Source organism: Anguilla anguilla, chromosome 9, assembly GCF_013347855.1.
Source record: "Anguilla anguilla isolate fAngAng1 chromosome 9, fAngAng1.pri, whole genome shotgun sequence".
NCBI lineage: Eukaryota > Metazoa > Chordata > Actinopteri > Anguilliformes > Anguillidae > Anguilla > Anguilla anguilla.
The window spans coordinates 52,599,513-52,620,429 of record NC_049209.1 but is presented as its reverse complement, the minus strand read 5'-3'; the positions used below and the strand labels follow the sequence as shown (position 1 = coordinate 52,620,429).

Sequence of the window (20,917 nt, the reverse complement as noted above, 5' to 3'; positions counted from 1 at the left end):
TGTCCTCCCTCTCTTTCCCTGCAGTGGACTCGCCGTTGCAGTGATTAATTGCATTTTTTTGGTGTTGAGCGTGACAACCGATCCTCCCAAACCAGGACCTGGCATACACACACGCACACACACACACACACACACACACACACGCACACACACACACACACACAGCCTTCACTCTTCATTGTCCCCCTAACCTCCCTAATAAATCAAATGGGATAAAAGGCGCTGCTGCAACCTGATTGCGTTGCTACGACGTTGCAGAAGCGTTGCGAGTACGTTATCTATTGAACGGGAGCCCGTTTCCTCTCACAGCTGTCAGCGGTTGTCTTGCTCACGTAACAGGGACACTGATAAGGGTGTTTTTCCCCCAACAAGAATCTCGTAACCAGCGATCTGATCGGAGTCTTTCTTATCTGAGGCCTTCACGGTGGTTATCCAGGGCTGCCGAACGTGCCGGTGACCTTGCGGGTGACCTTGCGGGTGACCTTGGCTAAACGCCTCTGCCGGGCCAAGTGCCCAAATTGTGAATTTGGGAACTCGGGACGGCTGAAGCGTGCGTTTATCTCCGGCGGTGCGTAGTTCCGTTTGGAAAAAGGCACGGCAGGATGTTTGTAGTGGGTTTTTGCTGGCGTGTTATCCCCAGGTTCGCCGCGTCCTGAAAAGGGCGCCTGCCCTGTGTGGGGCGAGGGTGTCTGTCCCTCGGCTCCGGGCCTTTCGCTCCCGGGGAAAGAGAGATGTCCCTGCAGACAGACTGGGATTCAAAGACTGTAAATAAATAATAATAATATTAACAAAAATACATATATATATATATATATATATATATATATAGGCAAAGTGACTGTGATCTCACCTGTTGACTTTCCGTGGGCTTGCGAGAAGCACTTTGAAACCACGGAAACTCAGATTTTGTGCTGTGCAATGTTGTTCAAGTTTGAGCCAGAGGCTGTATGGTCATGAAGTCTGGACCGGGTCGTCCGCTAAGCGTGTGGGATACGCTGATTGTCCCGCTCTCCTCGTTGTATATTCGTGAACTCTAATGTCTGTTCTACCTTTCCCGCAGGTACGGTCAGAGAGGGCGGAGCCAGTGAGGAAGCCACGCCCACCTCTACCTCCGAACACGAGGATGACAACTCGTTGGGCTACACAGGTGTGTGTGTGTGTGTGTGTGTGTGTGTGAGTGAGTGAGTGAGTGTTTTCCTGTTTGCATAAGTATCATACAGGGTCCCAGTAGCTGTTCAGTTGGGATGCCAGGGGTGCAGTTAGAGCAATTAACAGATTAGTGGCAGGAAGTAGAGAGAGAGAGAATGGCTTCCATCACTCCGGGGGAGAGAGAGAGAGAGAGAGGGGGGGAGAAAGAGAGTGGGGAGGGAGAGAAAGAGAGAGAGGGAGAGGGGGAGAAAGGGGAGGAGGGATAGAGAGAGAGAGTAGGAAAACAGAGAATGGGGAAGGAGGGGGAGAGAGAGAGAGAGTAGGAAGAAAGAGAGCGGGGAGGCAGGGATGTGGATAGAGGGAGGGATTGAGGAAGAAAGAGAAAAAGGAAAGCACACAAACCTGTGGTTGTGAGTAGCAGGATGAGTAGCTCCTGTAATTAAGGTGTCTGCCGGGGCAGGTGTGGGTCAGGTATGTTGGGTAACTCCCCACAAGGTGTGTCCCCTCTCCAAACGCAGCCCAGGCTCTGCGAGTCAAAGCCAGAGGAACGCTCATGAACAGAGACTTTACTGTTCTTCGCAGTTCTGTTCTGCTTTCGCATCTCATATAGTTACGGGCTATAAATGACCGTTATTATCCTTTTTTGTTTTTTTTATGTCACACGCGAAAAAAATGACAGTTGCTATGAATGCTATGAATGACAGTTCTCGGCTTTCTTGTTGAGACTTATCATCAACGTTGACCTTTCCGTGACGAAACATGAGGTTCTTGAGGGGACGCAGCATAAAAACATAAGATTAATTTAGCCATTTTGATGGCCAGTTATGCGTTTCCGTTATGGGAATGCATGAATATAATTCCGCTAAATCAAACAGAAATTAACCAATTGGAAAAACAGAATTGGGTGGCGTCCAAATATATCATCTTACACAACTGTAAGCAATATTTAAATGACGTAGTTATTTTGGAACTGGGTTCATCTTTCATGTTTCATGGTAATCTAAAAACCATTACTGTATATAAAACTTCAATAAATCAAGCAAACGTCTGATTAAACTAGATTTACTTGGGAAATATGAGTACTGCTTCGGTGGTTGAACGCTATGTCGTGCCCCAGTCATTTACTGTAGTTGACCGGCAGGGGGCGCACTTGTGACAAATATGAATTGTACGGTCCGAAGGCAACACATTTTTCCCAGACCCTGCAATTTATGAAAAAATAATATAATTATTTTATTTTCTCGCTTTTTTGTGACTCGATAACAAGCATTAACATGTGTTTTATTTTTCTAACCACTGGAATTCAACACCGGTATGTATCATCATTCCACGTTCAAACTTGTTGTTTGATGTGATTTCTTTGGGATGCGGGCCGGTATTTCTCGCTGTACCTAGTAGGTGTGTTTGTAGACCAAATCTGCTTTGTCAATGAAAGCAGAAAACTCATTTGACATTCTACCCGCGTCCAGGACGTAGTCAAGTTAATCAAGCCCCAAAAGACCATATTTATTTATTATGAAGAGAGAGAGACAGAAAGAGAGAGAGGGGCGCGAGATCGAGAGAGTGACTCGCGTAATAGAAACAGTACACTAATTGTGAAACCCGGGTTTGACCGCGGAGCTTTGATTACTAAATCTTCTTAAATAGATTACATCCTTGAATTATGCGCGGAGAGGTAACAGCTCCCGGCTAATCACCGCTAAAGTGATTTTAATTAACTTGTCAAAGTGGCTCGTGGCATCTGATCCGAACACGCTCGGGACTTAACAGCGCGGCGGAGGAGGAGCGCAGTCACCTTCGCGCTAAACGGATTAGCGCTATCCGCCGCGCGTCTCCGCTGATAACCGCCCTGCCCGACTCGCGCGTCACACCTTTCAGTCGCGTGTCTCTCTCAATTCACTTCAATTCAATTCAATTACTCTCATTCTTCCCCTCTGCTTTTCTCTCCCTCCACCCCTCCTTTTCATGAAAATCCCAAAAAAAAAAAAAGGAAAAAAAGTATAGGCTTATTTTAAAGCGCCTAAAGCGTACGAAGACGCGTATTCGTGTTTTGCGACTTGTGCCCAGGAACGTTTATACTGGTGCCTTCTACTGATGCGTCGTTTTTTTTAAGAGTCCAGCTCCCAGTAGGTTAAATTGCCTCTTGGAACAGCCCATTATGTGAAGCCGGAGGGGGAGAGAGTGGCACATTCCATTCCGTAAATCATTCTCCGCTCCGCTGAATGGGGAGCAGAGCGCCTACTTTTACAATCCGCTGGACTGCAGGCACGAGGTACGGGTGTGCATGTGCGGGGATTCAAACACTCACGCGCACTAGAACTGGCCAGGCTACTGTAAAGTTGATGCAACTTTTTTACTTTTTTGCTAGTCGTCGCAAAACCAAACGTTGCTGAGAAGTTTTAATAGCAAGTAACGAAGACGCAACGTATAAATAGATAATACATTTCCGTTTAAAAAGAAAGACTACAAAAGCGAATATTATACTTTGAAGATTTTTTTTTTGGACACCACGCATGAAGATGATGTCCCTTTGAGGATTTAAAAAAATGAAATTGGGAATATAATAATTCACGGCAATACATCTGCTTTGGGTCATCAAGCTTTATTGTAACATTAATTATTGGGAGTATGACAGATCGACTTGCACGTTTCATGCATTAATAAGAGGATTGCAGAGAAAAACGGTTTTCGTTCTACGGTTGGAATGATGTCTTCGACTTTTCTGGGAATATACCTTTTATGCGGATTTCTTCAGATATGTTCAGGTAAATATATTGCTGAGGAGTTTAACAATTCTTATGAAAAATAGTCTTATGGGGAAAAAAACGTGCTGAATGAATTGATCATGTGTTTTCCATCAAAGGACTTGAACTTTAAACGGTTTCAAGATCATAAAATGTTTTGCCAGAAAAGAAACATCTGTAGACATGGTGGAAATTGCTTTCTTATGGCATAACTTTGTAGGTCCAGATTTCATATATACATTCTTTTCCTTGTTAATGTTTTATTGTTCTTCTCTATGAACTGTTAACCGTATCCATAATGCGCCGGTTAAAATGTATGGTTTAGATTATGGGTTCATTTGACCAAACGACTTGCTTGTTATTAATTCCCATTGCTGTTACGAACTGGGATTAGTTTGTATTCTGTAGGTGCGACTGTACCTGGGAGTAACGTCTTCTCTTCAGGTGTCAAGCCGGACTTGCTGGAAGCAATGACCTAATTATTGTCAGGTCATATCCTGGAATCTGCAACATCTGTTTTTTCTTCTGCTTACTGATGTTTGCTGAGTTGAAGTGCTATAGGCTTTGCAGTAGGCTATTCAGATTGCTCGGCTTTATAATCAAAGGTATTATACAGTTGTGTTTATATGTTTGTTTATTTCTGCTTACAACCCGTGGGGTTGCGGCTAAACGGTAAAATATTCTCAGGATTACCGTCAGTACAGACCCAGTTGATTCACAAGACATCGTATCGAGACGAAGAATAGCCGTTTCTTTTTTCAGAAAATAAATGGGAATTTAACAATATGTGTGTGCTATGTTTACAAGACTGCACACCGGCGATTTGAATGTCACTTCGGCGATTGGGATGATACAGTTTGTCATGTAGTGTCTTGCTTCAGCGTTGTTTCGTCTCAGACTTGTCTACATAAGCGTTTTTCCGACCGTGTTAACTGTTCACAAAGTTGTGAGAGGGGAAACAGTCTAAAAACCATGACTAAACTTTAACTTTTCTTAAACTGCGTTATACGCATTGCTCTTAATAAGTCAATAAATTCATAGGCTAACCCTTGGAATGGCTACATTCGCAAGCGGATCAAATCCGGCGGAGCGGAGACGCGTGCGCTGCTTTTGAAACGTCCTGCTGCGCAACCACGGCCTGGTTCTGCTTACGAAGGCATTTTTTGAGGGGTAATTGCTAGTTGTGGCGGTTTGTTGATTGATGAAAGTACAGCAGGGTTTAAATTGTCCTATTTTAAAAGCTTTAATTATCCAGAACTGCAGCCGGACAGCATCCGCAATTACATAATTTCGTGGAAGAATAGTTTTGTGTGTGCATGATTTTATTTTATTTTATTTTTGCGTGGGAGGAGTAATAAGTACTCAGATTCGTATAGAATTCAGTCGGAATTGCTTCTGCATTTCTTCCATTTTACGGGCAGGAAACCGTTCTGCGTCCTCACTTGACCCATGATCGACTATTCATATTGCTTCAGAGCATAAATTATAGCGCTGCTGTAAGTGACGTTGGGCAGAATCACCGCGGAAATGACGTTATTGATGTTTTATGTTTACTTACAACATATCATTGTAACCCATTGAGCATGATCAATTGATAGTGGTACAAGCGTTAGTGGTCGACACTTTGCATTGGAAACGAGGCAGTCCAGCCTGTGTGCGTGCGCGTTTGCGCGTGTCAGAGGTAGAAGCCCTATGTGTGTCAGAGAGAGGAGGAGTGTGTATTTGTGATAGAGGGAGAGAGTATATGTGAGAGAGGTAGTGTGTATGTGACAGAGAGAGATAGTGTGTGTGTAGGGGAGGGAGAGAGCTGGTGTGTGTTTGTGATGGGGGGAGGAGAGAGAGAGTGAGTGTGTGTGTGCATGAGGGAGAGTGTGTGAGAGATACAGGGAGAAGTGAAGGAGATGTGCAAGCATTTGAGTATTCTTACTGTGTGTGTGTGTGTGTATGCGTGTGTGTGTGTGCGTGCGTGTGTGTATGCATGTGTGTGTGTGTGTGTATGCGTGCATGAGTGTGTGTGTGTGTGTGTGTGTGTGTGTGTGTGTGTGTGTGTATGCGTGTGTGTATGCGTGTGTGTGTGTGTGTGTGTGTATGCGTGTGTGTGTGTGTGTGTGTGTGTGTGTGTGTTATTAGCGTGTCAATGCAGTAATTTATATGGAGAGGGAGGCGGAACAGGGAGAGAGAGACACCGTGATCAATAATAATTAGCTGCTGTGGCTAGCCTGGCGCTGTGTGTTTAGCTGCTTATCGTGCTGCAGATTACAGGAGGACCTGAAGGTAATGCCTCCCTGATTATCGGGTGGCCCTGCATGCCTCCTCTTCAAAGACTGCGCGCGGCTTCCCGCACAGATTGTTTTCAGGTGTGTCACTCCATTCGTTTCGAGCGCCTTACCTTCTCTGGAAGGTATTTCAGGCATTTGCCACTTTGACTCTCTGTCCCTTAGTGGAACTAATAATAAGAGCAGTTAGATAATCTAACAGACATTGAACAGACGCTCTTATCCAGAGTGACTGACTTACTTTGTACATTGTACTCTTTATGCATACAGCCCATTTATGCAGCTGGACTTTTACTGAGACAGTTCAGGTTAAGTACCATGCTGAAGGCTACAATGGCTGTGCCCCCACCTGGGATTCAAACCTGCAACCACAGAGTTATAAGCCTCACCCCCTAACCTTTATGATACACTGCCCCCCCCCCCCCCCCCCCCCACACTGCCCCCCCCCCCCGCTCGTCATGTTCCCAGAGCCCCAGTAGTACCTAGTGCACAGTTCCTCTACTGTTGGCGTCTGTTGTCTATTCACGGGTGTCTGTGCTTCCAACGGTTCGCTGCTGTTGATGACCACACTGCCGTAAAAATGTACTGTGCCTTCAGTCTGTGTCTGGACTTAATGAGCCTGATGTGTCACGCCAGCTAAAAGCCCAGTTAACACCAAACCGCTAATGCCGTCTCTGCTTTAGCCGCCGTCTGTCCGTCGCCCTCCCGATGAAAGGCTTCCGTGGCACCGTCAGACAGAGAGTCTGAAGCTATTGTGCACAGGAAGTCACGTTTCTCTTCAGTGGCTCTTTGTTATCGGGTGTTACCAAATCAGAATCCTGCCTGCCTCGACGGAAAGGACAGCATAGAGTGTGTGAACTGCCCAACGAGTCCTCTCAGTTGAGGTAGGAGAGCAGGATATCGTGCAGATTATCCAGTGTGTCCTTATAGTCCAGGAAGTAGAGGACAATGTGTGTAGACTGTCCAGTTTGTCCTCATAGTCCAGGCAGTAGAGGACAATGTGTGTGAACTGTCCAGTTTGTCCTCATAGTCCAGGAAGTAGAGGACAATGTGTGTTGACTGTCCAGTTTGTCCTCATAGTCCAGGCAGTAGAGGACAATGTGTGTGAACTGTCCAGCGTGTCCTCATAGTCCAGGCAGTAGAGGACAATGTGTGTGAACTGTCCAGTTTGTCCTCATAGTCCAGGCAGTAGAGGACAATGTGTGTGAACTGTCCAGCGTGTCCTCATAGTCCAGGCTGTGGAGGAGTCTGTGTAAACGGTCCAGTGTGTCCAGGCTTTGGAGGAGTTGTGTTAATGATCCCCTCCCATTGGAGGCCTTATTTGGCTCTGGACCTGCAGAGCCAGAGGGGGAACAGTTTTGGGACAGCTGGACGCCAGATCAGGGATGGGGGGTGGGGGGGGGGGTGGGTGCGACCCCGCTGAGGCACAGCCCTGTGACTCATAGAGTCGGGCTGGGCTGGAAAGCTGGGGAGGGATTTTAATGTGAAGCTGACCTTGAGGAAGTGATGGTTGGGGGGGGCGGGGCCAGCTGGCAGCTGAAGGGAGGTCCTGACTGACAGCTCTCTGGCCCAATGGGGTGTGTGTGTGTCATAGCTGTGACCCCCTAGAGGCTGGTTTTAGGTGGAGAATGGTGATTACAACTGCGTGAGAGAGAGAGAGAGAGAGCTTGTGTGTTTGTGTAAGTGTGTACATGCCTGTCTGAGAGCTTTTATGTGTGTTAGGACGGTGTGTGTGTGTGTGTGTGTTTCAGTGCTGTTGCTGCTCTCAGTGCTCTGTGGTTGGTAGTTAATTCGGTGCTGTTGCTGCTCTCAGTGCTCTGTGGTTGGTAGTTAATTTGGTGCTGTTGCTGCTCTGTGGTTGGTAGTTAATTCGGTGCTGTTGCTGCTCTGTGGTTGGTAGTTAATTCGGTGCTGTTGCTGCTCTGTGGTTGGTAGTTAATTTGGTGCTGTTGCTGCTCTGTGGTTGGTAGTTAATTCGGTGCTGTTGCTGCTCTGTGGTTGGTAGTTAATTTGGTGCTGTTGCTGCTCTGTGGTTGGTAGTTAATTCGGTGCTGTTGCTGCTCTGTGGTTGGTAGTTAATTCGGTGCTGTTGCTGCTCTGTTGTTGGTAGTTAATTCGGTGCTGTTGCTGCTCTGTGGTTGGTAGTTAATTCGGTGCTGTTGCTGCTCTGTGGTTGGTAGTTAATTCGGTGCTGTTGCTGCTCTGTGGTTGGTAGTTAATTCGGTGCTGTTGCTGCTCTGTGGTTGGTAGTTAATTTGGTGCTGTTGCTGCTCTGTGGTTGGTAGTTAATTCGGTGCTGTTGCTGCTCTGTGGTTGGTAGTTAATTCGGTGCTGTTGCTGCTCTGTGGTTGGTAGTTAATTCGGTGCTGTTGCTGCTCTGTGGTTGGTAGTTAATTTGGTGCTGTTGCTGCTCTGTGGTTGGTAGTTAATTCGGTGCTGTTGCTGCTCTGTGGTTGGTAGTTAATTCGGTGCTGTTGCTGCTCTGTGGTTGGTAGTTAATTCGGTGCTGTTGCTGCTCTGTGGTTGGTAGTTAATTTGGTGCTGTTGCTGCTCTGTGGTTGGTAGTTAATTTGGTGCTGTTGCTGCTCTGTGGTTGGTAGTTAATTCGGTGCTGTTGCTGCTCTGTGGTTGGTAGTTAATTCGGTGCTGTTGCTGCTCTGTGGTTGGTGGTTAATTTGGTGCTGTTGCTGCTCTGTGGTTGGTAGTTAATTCGGTGCTGTTGCTGCTCTGTGGTTGGTAGTTAATTTGGTGCTGTTGCTGCTCTGTGGTTGGTAGTTAATTCGGTGCTGTTGCTGCTCTGTGGTTGGTAGTTAATTCGGTGCTGTTGCTGCTCTGTGGTTGGTGGTGCCTGTTTAAACGGCTTTGCTCCTGCAGTGAAAAGCTCGATTGAATGTGGCATTCCTTTGCCGGTTGATTTTCTCTCTGATGCTGGCAGGGTTTCTGGAAAAGACATTTCCCCTCCTGTCTGTTTCTGTGTGCTCTTTTCATGCTCTGTGCCTGTCTGAGATGCAGCTTTTTCTTGCTTTTAAAAAAATATGTTATCTTAATTTTGCCTCCTTATATATATTTTTTTTCTGGGAAAGTGGGGCTGATTCTATGTGTGTCTGTGTGTGTGTGTGTGTGTGTGTGTGTGTGCGTGCGTGCGTGCGTGTTTGTGTGCGCGTGAGTGCGTGCGTGCATGTGTGTATGTTTGTGTGTGTGTGTGTGTGTGTGTTTGTGTGTGTGCGTGTGTGTGTGTGTCCATGTCCATGTCCATGTGTGTGTGTGTGTGTCCATGTGTGCGTGTGTGTGTGTGTGTCAGACAGTAGCATTTGCGCGTGTATAAACACTCCCATCCACACGCTGTGTGTGCTGGTGCTCAGATCTCTGCTGTAGGCAGTTTCCTCGTTGCTGTTTATTAAACGTGTGACCTGATTTTGTCCTGGACTTGTTGAATGGTGTGGAAAGGGCCCTCCGGGGAGGAAGCAGAGTTACACATTAACACGCGTATGGTGTGGGTGCAGAGGTCAGGGGTCAGGGGTCAGGGAGTCAGGGGTCAGCTCTTGCCAGCGAGGCGTGATAGTGAGCATTTAGATATTGTAACGAGCCAGCAGTGCCAAGGTCATTAAACTGTCCCGCGGCCATTACATCCAATCGTCTCAGAGGAGGGCTGGTGTGGCTGTAAGCCTCTGTTCTGTCCCAGCACTGGAACTCATGATCTGAATTAAGATTGCGATTTAAGATCATGATTTAAGATTATGATTTAAGATCATGATTTAAGATTATGATTTAAGATCATGATTTAAGATTATGATTTAAGATCACGATTGGTTGATCAGTGGAATCAGGTGTTGTGGTGCTGGGCTGGAACAGAACCCTGAACTCACACAGATCATGTCACACCCTGATCATGTGACGTGGTCATGTGATCCTCTCGTGCAGAACCACCTCTGTGATGAGTTGGAAGCAAGGGTGCCGAACTGGGCAGAGGAGGAAGATCCAGGTTCAGATGGGAAAAGTCCTCTCCAGTCACCTGGCTTTGCTAATTAGCACAATTCATCTACCAGGAGGTAGAAGTAATCAGTGAAATCAGCTGGCTGAGCTCATGGGTGGAAGAAACACAGGGCAGGACTTTTGCTTTCTGACCCCTGGACTTTCCGTCTCTGAACCTGGGAGTAATCCCCAAAATGTGGGGAAGTTTAAAAGTTCATGGAGAGGATTCAGAATAAAAAAATTTAAAAAAGACTATGGCAGCCAATGATAGATGCGGAATTTTAAAACCAGAAACGTCCTGAATACTCAGTACACCGTCCTGCACTGGGAACAGCTGGAGATGGGGGGATCTTGAGGACTGTTTTTGGGGGGAATAAATCCTTGTCGTCTGGCAACGCTGGCCGTTGGCGGGTGGCTCTCCGACGCCGTGAGGAATGCTGACGGGACGGGGTTTGTTATGACCGCTTCCTGTTTCGTTTGTTTCCTGTCTCTAAGTGCCGCTCCGCGCTGCTGTGCGGCGAGGCGCGGGGAGAACGGTTCTCGCTCGTCTGTGCGCGTCCGGCGCGCTGAGTAAACCTGTGACGCATCGCCCCGTCTGTTAGAGGGGCTCTTCGGAGGGGACGAGCGGTTCGCGTGCTGAGCAGAGTGCTGTTTGCCTTCCACCTTACCCTGCTCATTCATCGGGACAGTTTACGAGGGAGTAGTGAGTGAGTGCTAGCGCGGACGCTAGCTCGCGAGCTGTGTGTCTGAGTCTGCTCTCATCAGCTCAGATAAAGGGCTGGGTGAGAATGCTTGTGCATAAATACACACACACACTCTCACACACGCACTCACACACACTCTCTCACACACGCACTCACACACACACACACATACACACACACACACACGCACTCTCACACACACACACACTCTCACACACGCACACACACACACACACACACACACACGCACTCTCACACACACGCACTCTCACACACACACACACTCTCACACACACACACACACACACACACACACACACACACACTCACACCCTCACACACACACACACAGGACTGTGGTGGCTCTTAGTCTAATCATGACCCTGTTCTCAGGCTCCTCAGGATGTGCTGAAGCATCTCTGACTCACTAGCGGGGGAGAGTAAGAGATGCTCTCTCGTTTCTGTCTGTCGCCCCGCTCTCTGTCTTTCTGTGACCGGAAGATTTTAAAAAATGCACACGGACCGTAGTTACACCCCCTGACCAGCGGCTGTGCTGGTGGGTTGCCCTTTTTAGGGCGGTGCTTAAACTGCGGGTCTCCCCGTTACCGTAACCCCCCCGGGACAGGCTAACGTCAGCGGGGCGTGTGACGAGACGGAACCGTTACCTTGCGAGTCACCGGAGAGCAGTGTCCGCAAAGGGGGTCGTGGTCTATCTGGGGAGAGAGGGAGAGAGAGAGAGAGAGAGGGAGGGAGAGAGAGAGAGAGAAAGAGAGAGAGAGAGAGAGGTGGGCGCTTAACTGCATAATCAATCGTGTTAATTGATCAATTAAACGGTGAGTAACGAGGAGCAGCGGGGGCCTGCACCGTCCTCCAGGAGCGGACCGGGGGGGTGGGGGGGTGGGGGGGGGGGGAGGGGGCGACACCCCCGGGGGGGACCCCCAACGCTGGCTCATCTGGCCTCTCCAGTCCCTCGACACACTGTAATTGCTCCAGTGGGAGAGTTCTGACTGCTGATTGGCTACTGACTGGTGCAGGAATGTTCACTCTAGGCTTTGTTTACCTACGGAGTTGAGTAGTGATTAATAAATAGTCTAATAAATCGTGTTTCTTGTGGGTTTTTTATGAGCAATGAACAGCCAATGAAGAATAACCGATCAATGATGTAATGAAACCCCCCCCAAAAAAACTATTTAAAATGTTCGCCCTGCTCCCCCCCCCCTTTTTTTCTCCAAATTTGAAACTCCAGGGATGTTTATCAGCTGTGTTCACACCTGAGAACTTGTCGATGAATTGGGGAGAGTGCAGGAGACTCATGAGGCCAGCTCACTGCTTCATTTCACGCTGCAGCCCACAGGCTGCGCTCACACAGACGTGAGTCAGGGGAAGACGCCTCCTCATGCTTTATGTTTTTTGGGCAGTGTGGTGTTGCCAACGCAAGAACGTGGTTCGGGGTTTGTGGTCCTCCCTGCGTGGAGTTTGCATGGTCTCCCCGTGTCTGTGTGGGTTTCCTCTGGGTACTCCAAAAACATGCAGGCTCGCTGACAAGCTCAGTGTGATGTGTCAAGCTCAGTGTGACTACCATGCTTTAATAAAGTTTTTTTAATGTTTCGATTTCAAAAAGGTTGAGTCCTAGTTCATCTGCAGGCAGAATACAGGCAGCCCATTGACCAGCTGGGGGGCGCTGGTGAGCAGTTAGTCTCTGTCACCCTGATTGGCTGAATCCCTCGTTCCCCAGGCGATACTGCAGCCAATTACAAATCACCATTCAGGGGGTGTCGGCCACAGTCGGCATTGGCATAGGCCCCATCCACACTCTGGAACAGTGGCTTAACAGGACGAGCTGTGGCCCCCCGACTCCCCCCCCCCCCCCACCCCCCCCCCACCCAAAGAAAGCTGGTTATAACTGGTTTACATGTTTACTTGCGCAAGCCGTCGGTGTTTCAGTGTGGAACCCCCGCAGTAGGTGGTGGCGGGGGCGCTGTGGGTTTTGGGGGCACTGCGTGTTTTGGGGGCGCTGCGGGTTTCGGGGTGACTGAGCCCATCAGATTTGTCACGGTGTCAGTGGCCCTCTGGGACCATCCGGATAAACAGTGCCGGAGACTTGGGGCCCATCGGACACCTCTGATTTAGGGGTTTGGTGGAGGTTGCCCCCCCCCCCCGGCCACTCCTGTACACTCCCACAAGCCATATGTGTGTATATGTGTGTGCGTGTGTATTTGTATGTGAGCGTGTGTGTCTGTGTCTGTGTGTGTGTGTGTGTTTGTGTTTGTATGTGAGCATCTGTGTGCATATAGATATGTGTATCTGTATGCGTGTGTGTTTTGTATGTGAACATGCATGGGTGTGTGTATATCTGTGTGCATCTGATTGGCTACACGATCCCTTCAATTCCTGTCTGATTGGCTATACAGTCCCTTTCATTCCCATCTGATTGGCTACGCAGTCCCTTCCTTTCCCATCTGATTGGCTATGCAGTCCCTTCCTTTCCCATCTGATTGGCTACACAGCCCTTTCCATTCCCATCTGATTGGCTATGCAGTCCCTTCCATTCCCATCTGATTGGCTATGCAGTCCCTTCCTCTCCCTGCCCATTTAGATTCCCCAGGCCAGCTCACTGCTAATGGGAGCCGGCTTCTCAGCGGACCCAGCCGAGTTAGAAAAAGGTCAAACAAACCAATACGAATAGAGAGAGAAACACACCTCTGTGCAAACTCTACACTTTTAAACACGCTGTGATGCACTGAGCCGAGTGCGTCTGTTTAGCCGGGCTAATGAGCTTAGCCTCTGCGTTTGTTTTTCTTTGCCAGGAGCTCTGTGATTTAGCTTTTCCCCATTTCACACTTTTCTCCACCTTTCAAGCTCAGCGATTTCACGGTGCCGAAACCTGATGCGGTAACCTTTAAGGGGCGGGGAGGTGGGGGGGGGGGGGTGGGGGGGGGAGGGGGGGGGGGGGGGGGGAGGGGGTTGTAATGTCTTTTAATGGGCTGGCTGAGTTGCAATTTGGTCTTCTATTATTCCTGTTAGCTATTACCTCAACTGTAACCTGCTTAACCCACTTTATTAGCTAGATCCCTTGTAGCATTTCTGCTACATTCCATTCTGCTGCTACTTTACACCAGGCCGGGCCAGTGGAGGGGGGGCTCCTCCTCTGTAGCCGGGTTTCTCCTGAGATTTCTTCACATCAGGGGGAGGCACATCGAGTTTTCTCTCACCACTGTTTCATGGGTTTTATGCCCACTGGGAGTTTTTTTTTTTATTTCTATTTTTTTTAATCTCATGGCTATTTGGGGGTTCAGGCCTGCTGTTTTCTCTTTTTGCTCTGATTCTTGCCTTGCTACTCCGGATTGCGTATTTGTGGCAGGTCTCAGTAAAAACGTGCTATTAAAATACATTTAATTAATGAACAACCTGGCCAGAGACGGAGTGAAGGGGAGAGAGAGAGAAAGAGAAAGAAGGGAGGAGGAGGAAGCGATAGAGAGGTTGTGGGTTCTCTTTGAATACGCGGTGCTCTTGGGCTTAACGAAGGAGGAGGTGACCTTGTAACACGTCTCTAAGGACTTTGCCATTATAGAGACGACTGTGATGTCGCCCGTAACCATGGTGAGGAGATGGAGGCTATATACCTGAATAATATGAAGAAGAATAAAATAATAATGTCTTTCCGTGTGCTGGCCGAGCTCCTGCTCCTGCTGTGGCAGGGGATCTTTATTAAGGTGTCTGATCTGCAGTAAACGCTTCTGCTTCACGGTGACTTGAATATGTAGTAAATGTCAGTTTTATGGTAGGGTTTTCTTCCTCACACACACATACACACACACACACACACACACGCATTCGCAGTTTGACAGATTAACTTAATAACTTGACTTTGAGTGGCCTGTATCTCTGGACGGTGACTGTTATTACTGCTTATTAACAGCACTTCAGGATTTCCTCTCTCAGAGCTGGGGGAGAAGGGGTCTGGAGTCTGAGGGTTTTTTAGATGTGTGCTTGGGTTCTTGGGGGGAATAATGGACTGAGGGAGTGTTGGCAAAGGATGGCATATGAACTGCATTCTTTTTGGCCAGAGGCTCTGGAAGGCTGGAGGGTCAGTCTTGAACAGAAAGTATTGAGCAGTGTACTATCCCTTAACCTTTTAAGTTGAGAGGTCACAAATATGCGATCAGAATGTTCTTACCTGAACACTCTAATGCTGATGTCACAATCGCTACTGGTGACCGAAAACAGTGCTGAAAGAGTTCTAGAACCTACTCTTCAGAGGGCAAAAGGTTTAAAGGTGAGCGAGCAAGAGAGACAGAATGAAACATTAACGCGGGAATAAATCAAAAAAAGAAACGGTGTTGGTTAATTTGTTTTTCAAACACATGACATTTTTATGGGACATTTGCTGCACGGTGACCTGTATTGGGTAGGTTATTCACGACAGGTCCGGTGAAAAACGGGCCTTGCGCCGGCAGCCCTGGTCCCCCTCCACGCTGACCGAGAGCGCTCCGAGAGCTGACCTTCCCCCTGAATGTGCGGGGGGAAGCAGAAAAATGTTCCGGTCGTCAAAACGGGCCTTTTTACCCTCTCATTAAGCACCTGTCCCCCATGGTTCCCGGCCGTGCCCCTGAGTGCTGTTGTTGTTAAGCCGCACACTGGAAAGCAGTGTAGTCAGCAGGCCAACTGTAAAGTGCTGTAAAGCACCGTGTGACTGTTTGTTTTTAAAGGCACCGCAGGAGAGCAGAGACTGATCCGGTGATTGATTAAGGCTTCCCTTAAGATCATGGTACATTGATTAGGCATGAATGCACAACCTCTCTCTTTGAAACTCACGCAGACCTGTGCATGCTTGCTTGCTCGCTTGCTTGCACACACACACACACACACACACACACACGCACACACACTCCCTCCTTCTTTGAAATATTCACACATTCGCACATTTGCACGCACTCAAATGCATACACACAAATGCACACGTGTGCGCATGGCTTGTGTGCTGGGGGTGTGGCCTGTTTGCTGAGGGCGTGGTCATTGGGAGGTGATCTTACAGTTTTCCTTTTCCAAGCCATATACAGAAAATGACGGGAGGTGAAGACTGACCCCGGGCTGTGTTTCTGCTGTCTCACCATCATGCTGAGGAGGAGAATGTCTTTTTAATGACCCAGACAAATTTACACAGACGCCTTAAAAAAAAAAAAAAAAAAAAAGAAAGCCTTCTGGCAGAATTTGCCCCTTCATTAGTTTTCCAAAAATATTTACATTACATTAGTTTGTGAGACATTCAGCCTTGGAGCTGCTCTCTGGCTGTTTTTTAGGGATTGGAGCACTCCTTTTTTGGGCTCTCCTCCTGCTCTTTCTGCTCCTGTGTTTCCCCTTCTGGGACCCGGGTCCTCTGAGAAGGGCTTGCTGTTCATTGGCTTGTTCGAGTCTCACTCGGTCCAATGAAATCTCCAGCAGGGACCCTGAATTCTGAGTACATCAGCCGGGGCGTTTTTCTGCTGTTTAACTCCAGAGCTGAGAGGACTGGAAAACAGGGGCTTGTGGGTAGATTAACGCAGTCTGTACTCGTAGCAGGAACACGTTAACCAGGGCTGTGCTGCTCTGTGCTGTGCTGTGCTTCTCTATGCTGTGCTGCTCTGTGCTGTGCTGTGCTGTGCTGTGCTGAGCTGTGTTGTGCTGTGCTGTGCCGTGCTCTGTCCGCCTGTCTGTCTCCTCTGGCAGTGTGAGAGAGTGCTCACATCTGGCTGCCCTTCCAAATGAGTGAGAGAACAGAGGGTACAGTGCAGGAGCCCGGATGTGAAACACATGCTGCTCTTGCATGAATGAACGGAGTCAGAAAGACCCTCAGATCCATCCATCCATCCTCTGCCAGACACGCATGCACAAACATGCAGGCAAACGTACATGCACACATGCATGCGCCTACAGACCCACAAATCCATGCAGCTGCACACATGCATGCACAAACATGCAGGCCAACACACATGCACAGACCCACAAATCCATGCAGCTGCAGACATGCATGCACAAACATGTAGGCAAACGCATACACACATGCATGCGCCTACAGACCTATAAATCCATGCAGCTGCAGACACACATGCACAAACATGCAGGCAAACACACATGCACACACAGGTGCTCACACATGCATACAGACCCACAAGCCCATGCGCCAACTGACACAAGCAGATGCATTTCTGCATGCATGCACATGTCACATAACTACACACAACTGCGCATTTCTGCATGCAAATTAAAGCATGCACATGCGCACACAGTGACACAAACACCCACAAACACATTTGTATGGAGACATTGTGCAGGATCTGTGTTACTGTGAACCTGTCTTCTGTAACACTGCAATGCACTGTAGTTTTGCTTGTGTCCTGTGTCTGGTGTTTCTTGGTGGCTTGACAAAAACTTTTCTTATTCTTGGCTGCAGAACCAAAGTTCAGCATCCAACTTGCGTTGTGCCAATGGAACACACTAAACAAACACTACTGCTGCAGTTCTTAGACCCCAATAATGTACCCCAATAATAACCAACACCCCATAAAACACTACAACCCTTTTAACGTGTGGCACCACTAATGCTAGGTTCTTTAAACACGACGCATCACAACCCCTGGACATTCAGTGCATGTGCCCTTAGTGGTATTTTCAGGGGTTGCAGTTCATTTAGGAATGTATATTCAGTAGTTGTAATGTTTAGAGGCGAAGTATATCAGGGGTTTTCGTGAATGGAAAGCAGTGTAGGTTATGAACAGTGGATGATGTGTTTGGAGGTAGTGTTCTTGGGGGTATTTTTGGAAGGGGGTGGGGTTTGTGGCGTTTGAATGAGAGCACCTGCGTGGGGCCCAGCAGCTGCTGCAAATCTGCGGCACACACACACGCACGCACACACACACACGCACACACACACACACACGCTCCGCTCTCACTCACCTGATGGAATCACTGTGCTCAGAAGCTTCCTAATTGTAGTTTACACTCAGCTTCAGAAAAATGCCTGGAACTCAAGTCTGCCCTGTACTTTTTATATAGAGAGCAGGACCAGTAATGACACTGCCCCCCCCCCACCCCCCATCCCGCTCCAAGTGCACAAAATATGGTTCCCCCTGCCCCCCCCCCCCCCCCCCTTCATGCAGGATGCATCGGAAAGGCATCGCTGTGCTCTTGGTGAATGCTCAAAAACATCATCAGATGAAAATGGCAGTGGTTTTTTAATCAATGTTTGTTTGAATTTGTTTTCCTGAAAAAAAACTAGTGAAAGACACTTTTGCAGAAGCATTAGAAAACAATAAGCCATAATACTTATGAATGATGTACCTACCCCTGACACCCTCCCCTCCGACCACCCCCCTCCCTGTCACCCCCGCCTCTTATCGTGAATAAATGTTCCAAAACGTTTAATTGCCCTGAACTGCCTCTCTCCTGCTGATACAATCTCCACTGAAGTCTCCCGGAATCCTCTTTAGAAAAACTCATTTACGAAATTGGAAGAAGAAGAAGAAGAAAACGAAGAAGAGGAGGAGGAAGTGGAGGAAGAGTAAGAAGGAGACAGAAAGTCTAGTAAACGGCAGCTCCTCTCTTGTGCTCCTGAGCCTTTAGATGTGACGTTTCTTCAGTTTGCACACGTTCTTCATCCCCGCCCCCTTCTCAAAGATTTTAGTTACCTCTTTTAGTTACCCCTCTACCGTGTGACCCTGGTCTGGGGCAAAGTGGCCTCTGCAGTGCCCTGATTGGCTGTCCCCCAACCCCCCCCCCACCCCCCCCCCAGGTTTCCGGGCTCTTTTGCCATACCTGGCGGACAGACATTTGCATTGTCGGTTGGGTATTTTTGACTGTCGGTTACTTATTTGCAACTGTTGGTTGGGTACTTTCAACTGTCGGTTTGAAGTTTTGAGAGCATTCCTATTTTTTCTGGTTTCTGATTGGCTGTCCGAATGTGGCAGATAGACATTTCCTACTGTTGGTTGGGTATTTTCGACTGTCGGTTGGTCGCGGTTTGTTATGTTTTATGGTTTCTGAAAGGTTAGCGCTCGACTGGAAGCCATTTCGCGGTCATGTTCGCTTGGAAAAGGCCCTCTGTTGTTGTAAAGTGCAGAACGAACAGAATAAAGAAGTATAGAGTTACCGCTCGTTTATTCAACGTTTATTCTCGTTTGTATAACTGTGTGCTCTGGGTGCTCCACTGAAATATTCATTGCAGCCTTTTTTTTATTTATTTCATAAAATAAGAATAATTTCACCATTTTATTGCCGTTAATTCCACAGCCTGCCCTGTGGACGCGACTCTCGCTGTGTCTGCCACAACGCTCAAAGCACAACACTTTTTTTTTTTGTTGTAATTCTATACGGAGTACTGCGAAAACTTCTCCACTGCACAGGTCATAAGTTCTGTTTGCACAGCAGGCCCAAAACACTGGAATCGGATTCGCTTTTCAGATCCAGTAACTCCGCGGCGGCAAGATTGGGTTTGTGTGCTTGAGACGAGATACGCGTTTTTTTATTTCTCTCGCGACATAAAATACACAGCGTGTTGCCTTGGAAACGGTGATAAAAACCTCTGGGGGGTGGGGGGGGTAGACAAAAAAAAAAATCTGATTTTACCTGTCACATGGCCGGGTATGGGATATGTATTGGATTTCGGACGCATGGGATTTAGTGATCCAAATTGCGTCTGATTTTGTGGTCCAAATCAGGACTATGAAAATATCAAATTCCAAGTTTGACCATTTGCTGCTTTGGCTTCAAGTAAAAAAAAAAAAAAAAGATCAGATGCATATCGACTGTGTGGAGAAAAAGAAATCAGACTCGGGTCGCGTCAGACTGCCTGTGTGAACAAAGCCTTAGATTCCCATGCTGCCCCCTAATGGACGGGGGCGGTACAGTTTGACGAACGTCAACGACAGCCAGAAACGAATCCCCTTTAGGCTGTAAAAAATGGTCTAGCCCCCCTGCCTACCTCCAGCTGCAGCTTAACTCCTGGATCAGGCGGGAAAGTTACACATCAGGGGACGGAAGGGAATTCTCTGGACTCTGTGGCTCTCTTCCTGCAAAGAGAATCTCGCCACAGCCACAGTGAGCGTAACACAATCTAGAGCAGACAGAGAGCGTGTTGACCTCTCTTCCTCTCTGCTCCCACACACATTTCTTTCCTCAGACACATCTCTCTCTCCCTCTCTCCCCCTTGAGAGAGGGATGTTAAACAACATTCCCATCTCTCTCCCTCTCTCCCCCTTGAGAGGGGGATGTTAAACTCCCGTCGCTTATTGGTTCCTGAGGACCTGTAAATGTTATTACGGTCACATTTCAGACAGCGGCGGTGGCGGCCATGACGCTCCCGATGTACAGCTGATGCCCTTAGCGCTATGGGATGCAGGGGGGGGCGACGGGAAGGCCGTATTCAGGGAATATTCAGGGAGTATTCAGGGAATATTCAGGGAGACTTCAGGGAATATTCAGGGAGTTTTCAAGGAATATTCATGGAATATTCAGAGAGTATTCAGGAGTATTTAGGGAATTTTTCCGGGAATACTCAGGGAATACTCGGTGCGTTCCGCTCTCATTACTCCAGATGCTGCGGGTGACGTCAGGTCTGACTCTGCCTGTGGGTTGTGTGATTCTCTCTCTTCGTTCTGTCATTTACATTTCATCCTTCTGCACCCTGACCACTGGGAGCGTTGAGCTGTGAGGAATATGAAGTGTTTGTACTGGGAGATTTTTTATGTGCGCAAATCGTGTCCAGAACTGCGACCTGAAGCAGATTCTTTACTCAGAGTGCCGCTTGTGTTCTACTGCTGGATCAGATTTAATGGCTTATTCTGCTGTGTGAGTGTGTGTGCGTGCGTGCGTGTGTGTCTGTGAGTGGGTATATGTGTATGTGTGTGTGTGTCTGTGTCTGTGTGTGCATGTGTGTCTGTGAGTGGGTATATGTGTATGTGTGTGTCTGTCTGTGTGTGTGTGTGTGTGTATGTGCGTGTGTGTCTGTGCGTGTGTGTGTGTCTGTCTGTGTGTCTGTGTGTGTCTGTGTGTGTGTGTGTGTGTGTGTCAGTGTGTGCGTGTGTGTGTAGTGCTTTGA

General features: G+C 48.1%; 1 protein-coding gene across 1 annotated transcript in view; it reads left to right on the top strand.

The window, feature by feature from the left end:
• The window catches only part of LOC118236594 (roundabout homolog 1-like), a 51,710-nt gene that overhangs the window by 26,265 nt on the left and 4,528 nt on the right, over window positions 1-20,917 (top strand). Inside the window, exon 3 of the mRNA XM_035435088.1 lies at window positions 1,061-1,147. Coding sequence (XP_035290979.1) covers window positions 1,061-1,147 — 87 coding nt within the window. The remainder of the gene's footprint in view (window positions 1-1,060; window positions 1,148-20,917) is intronic.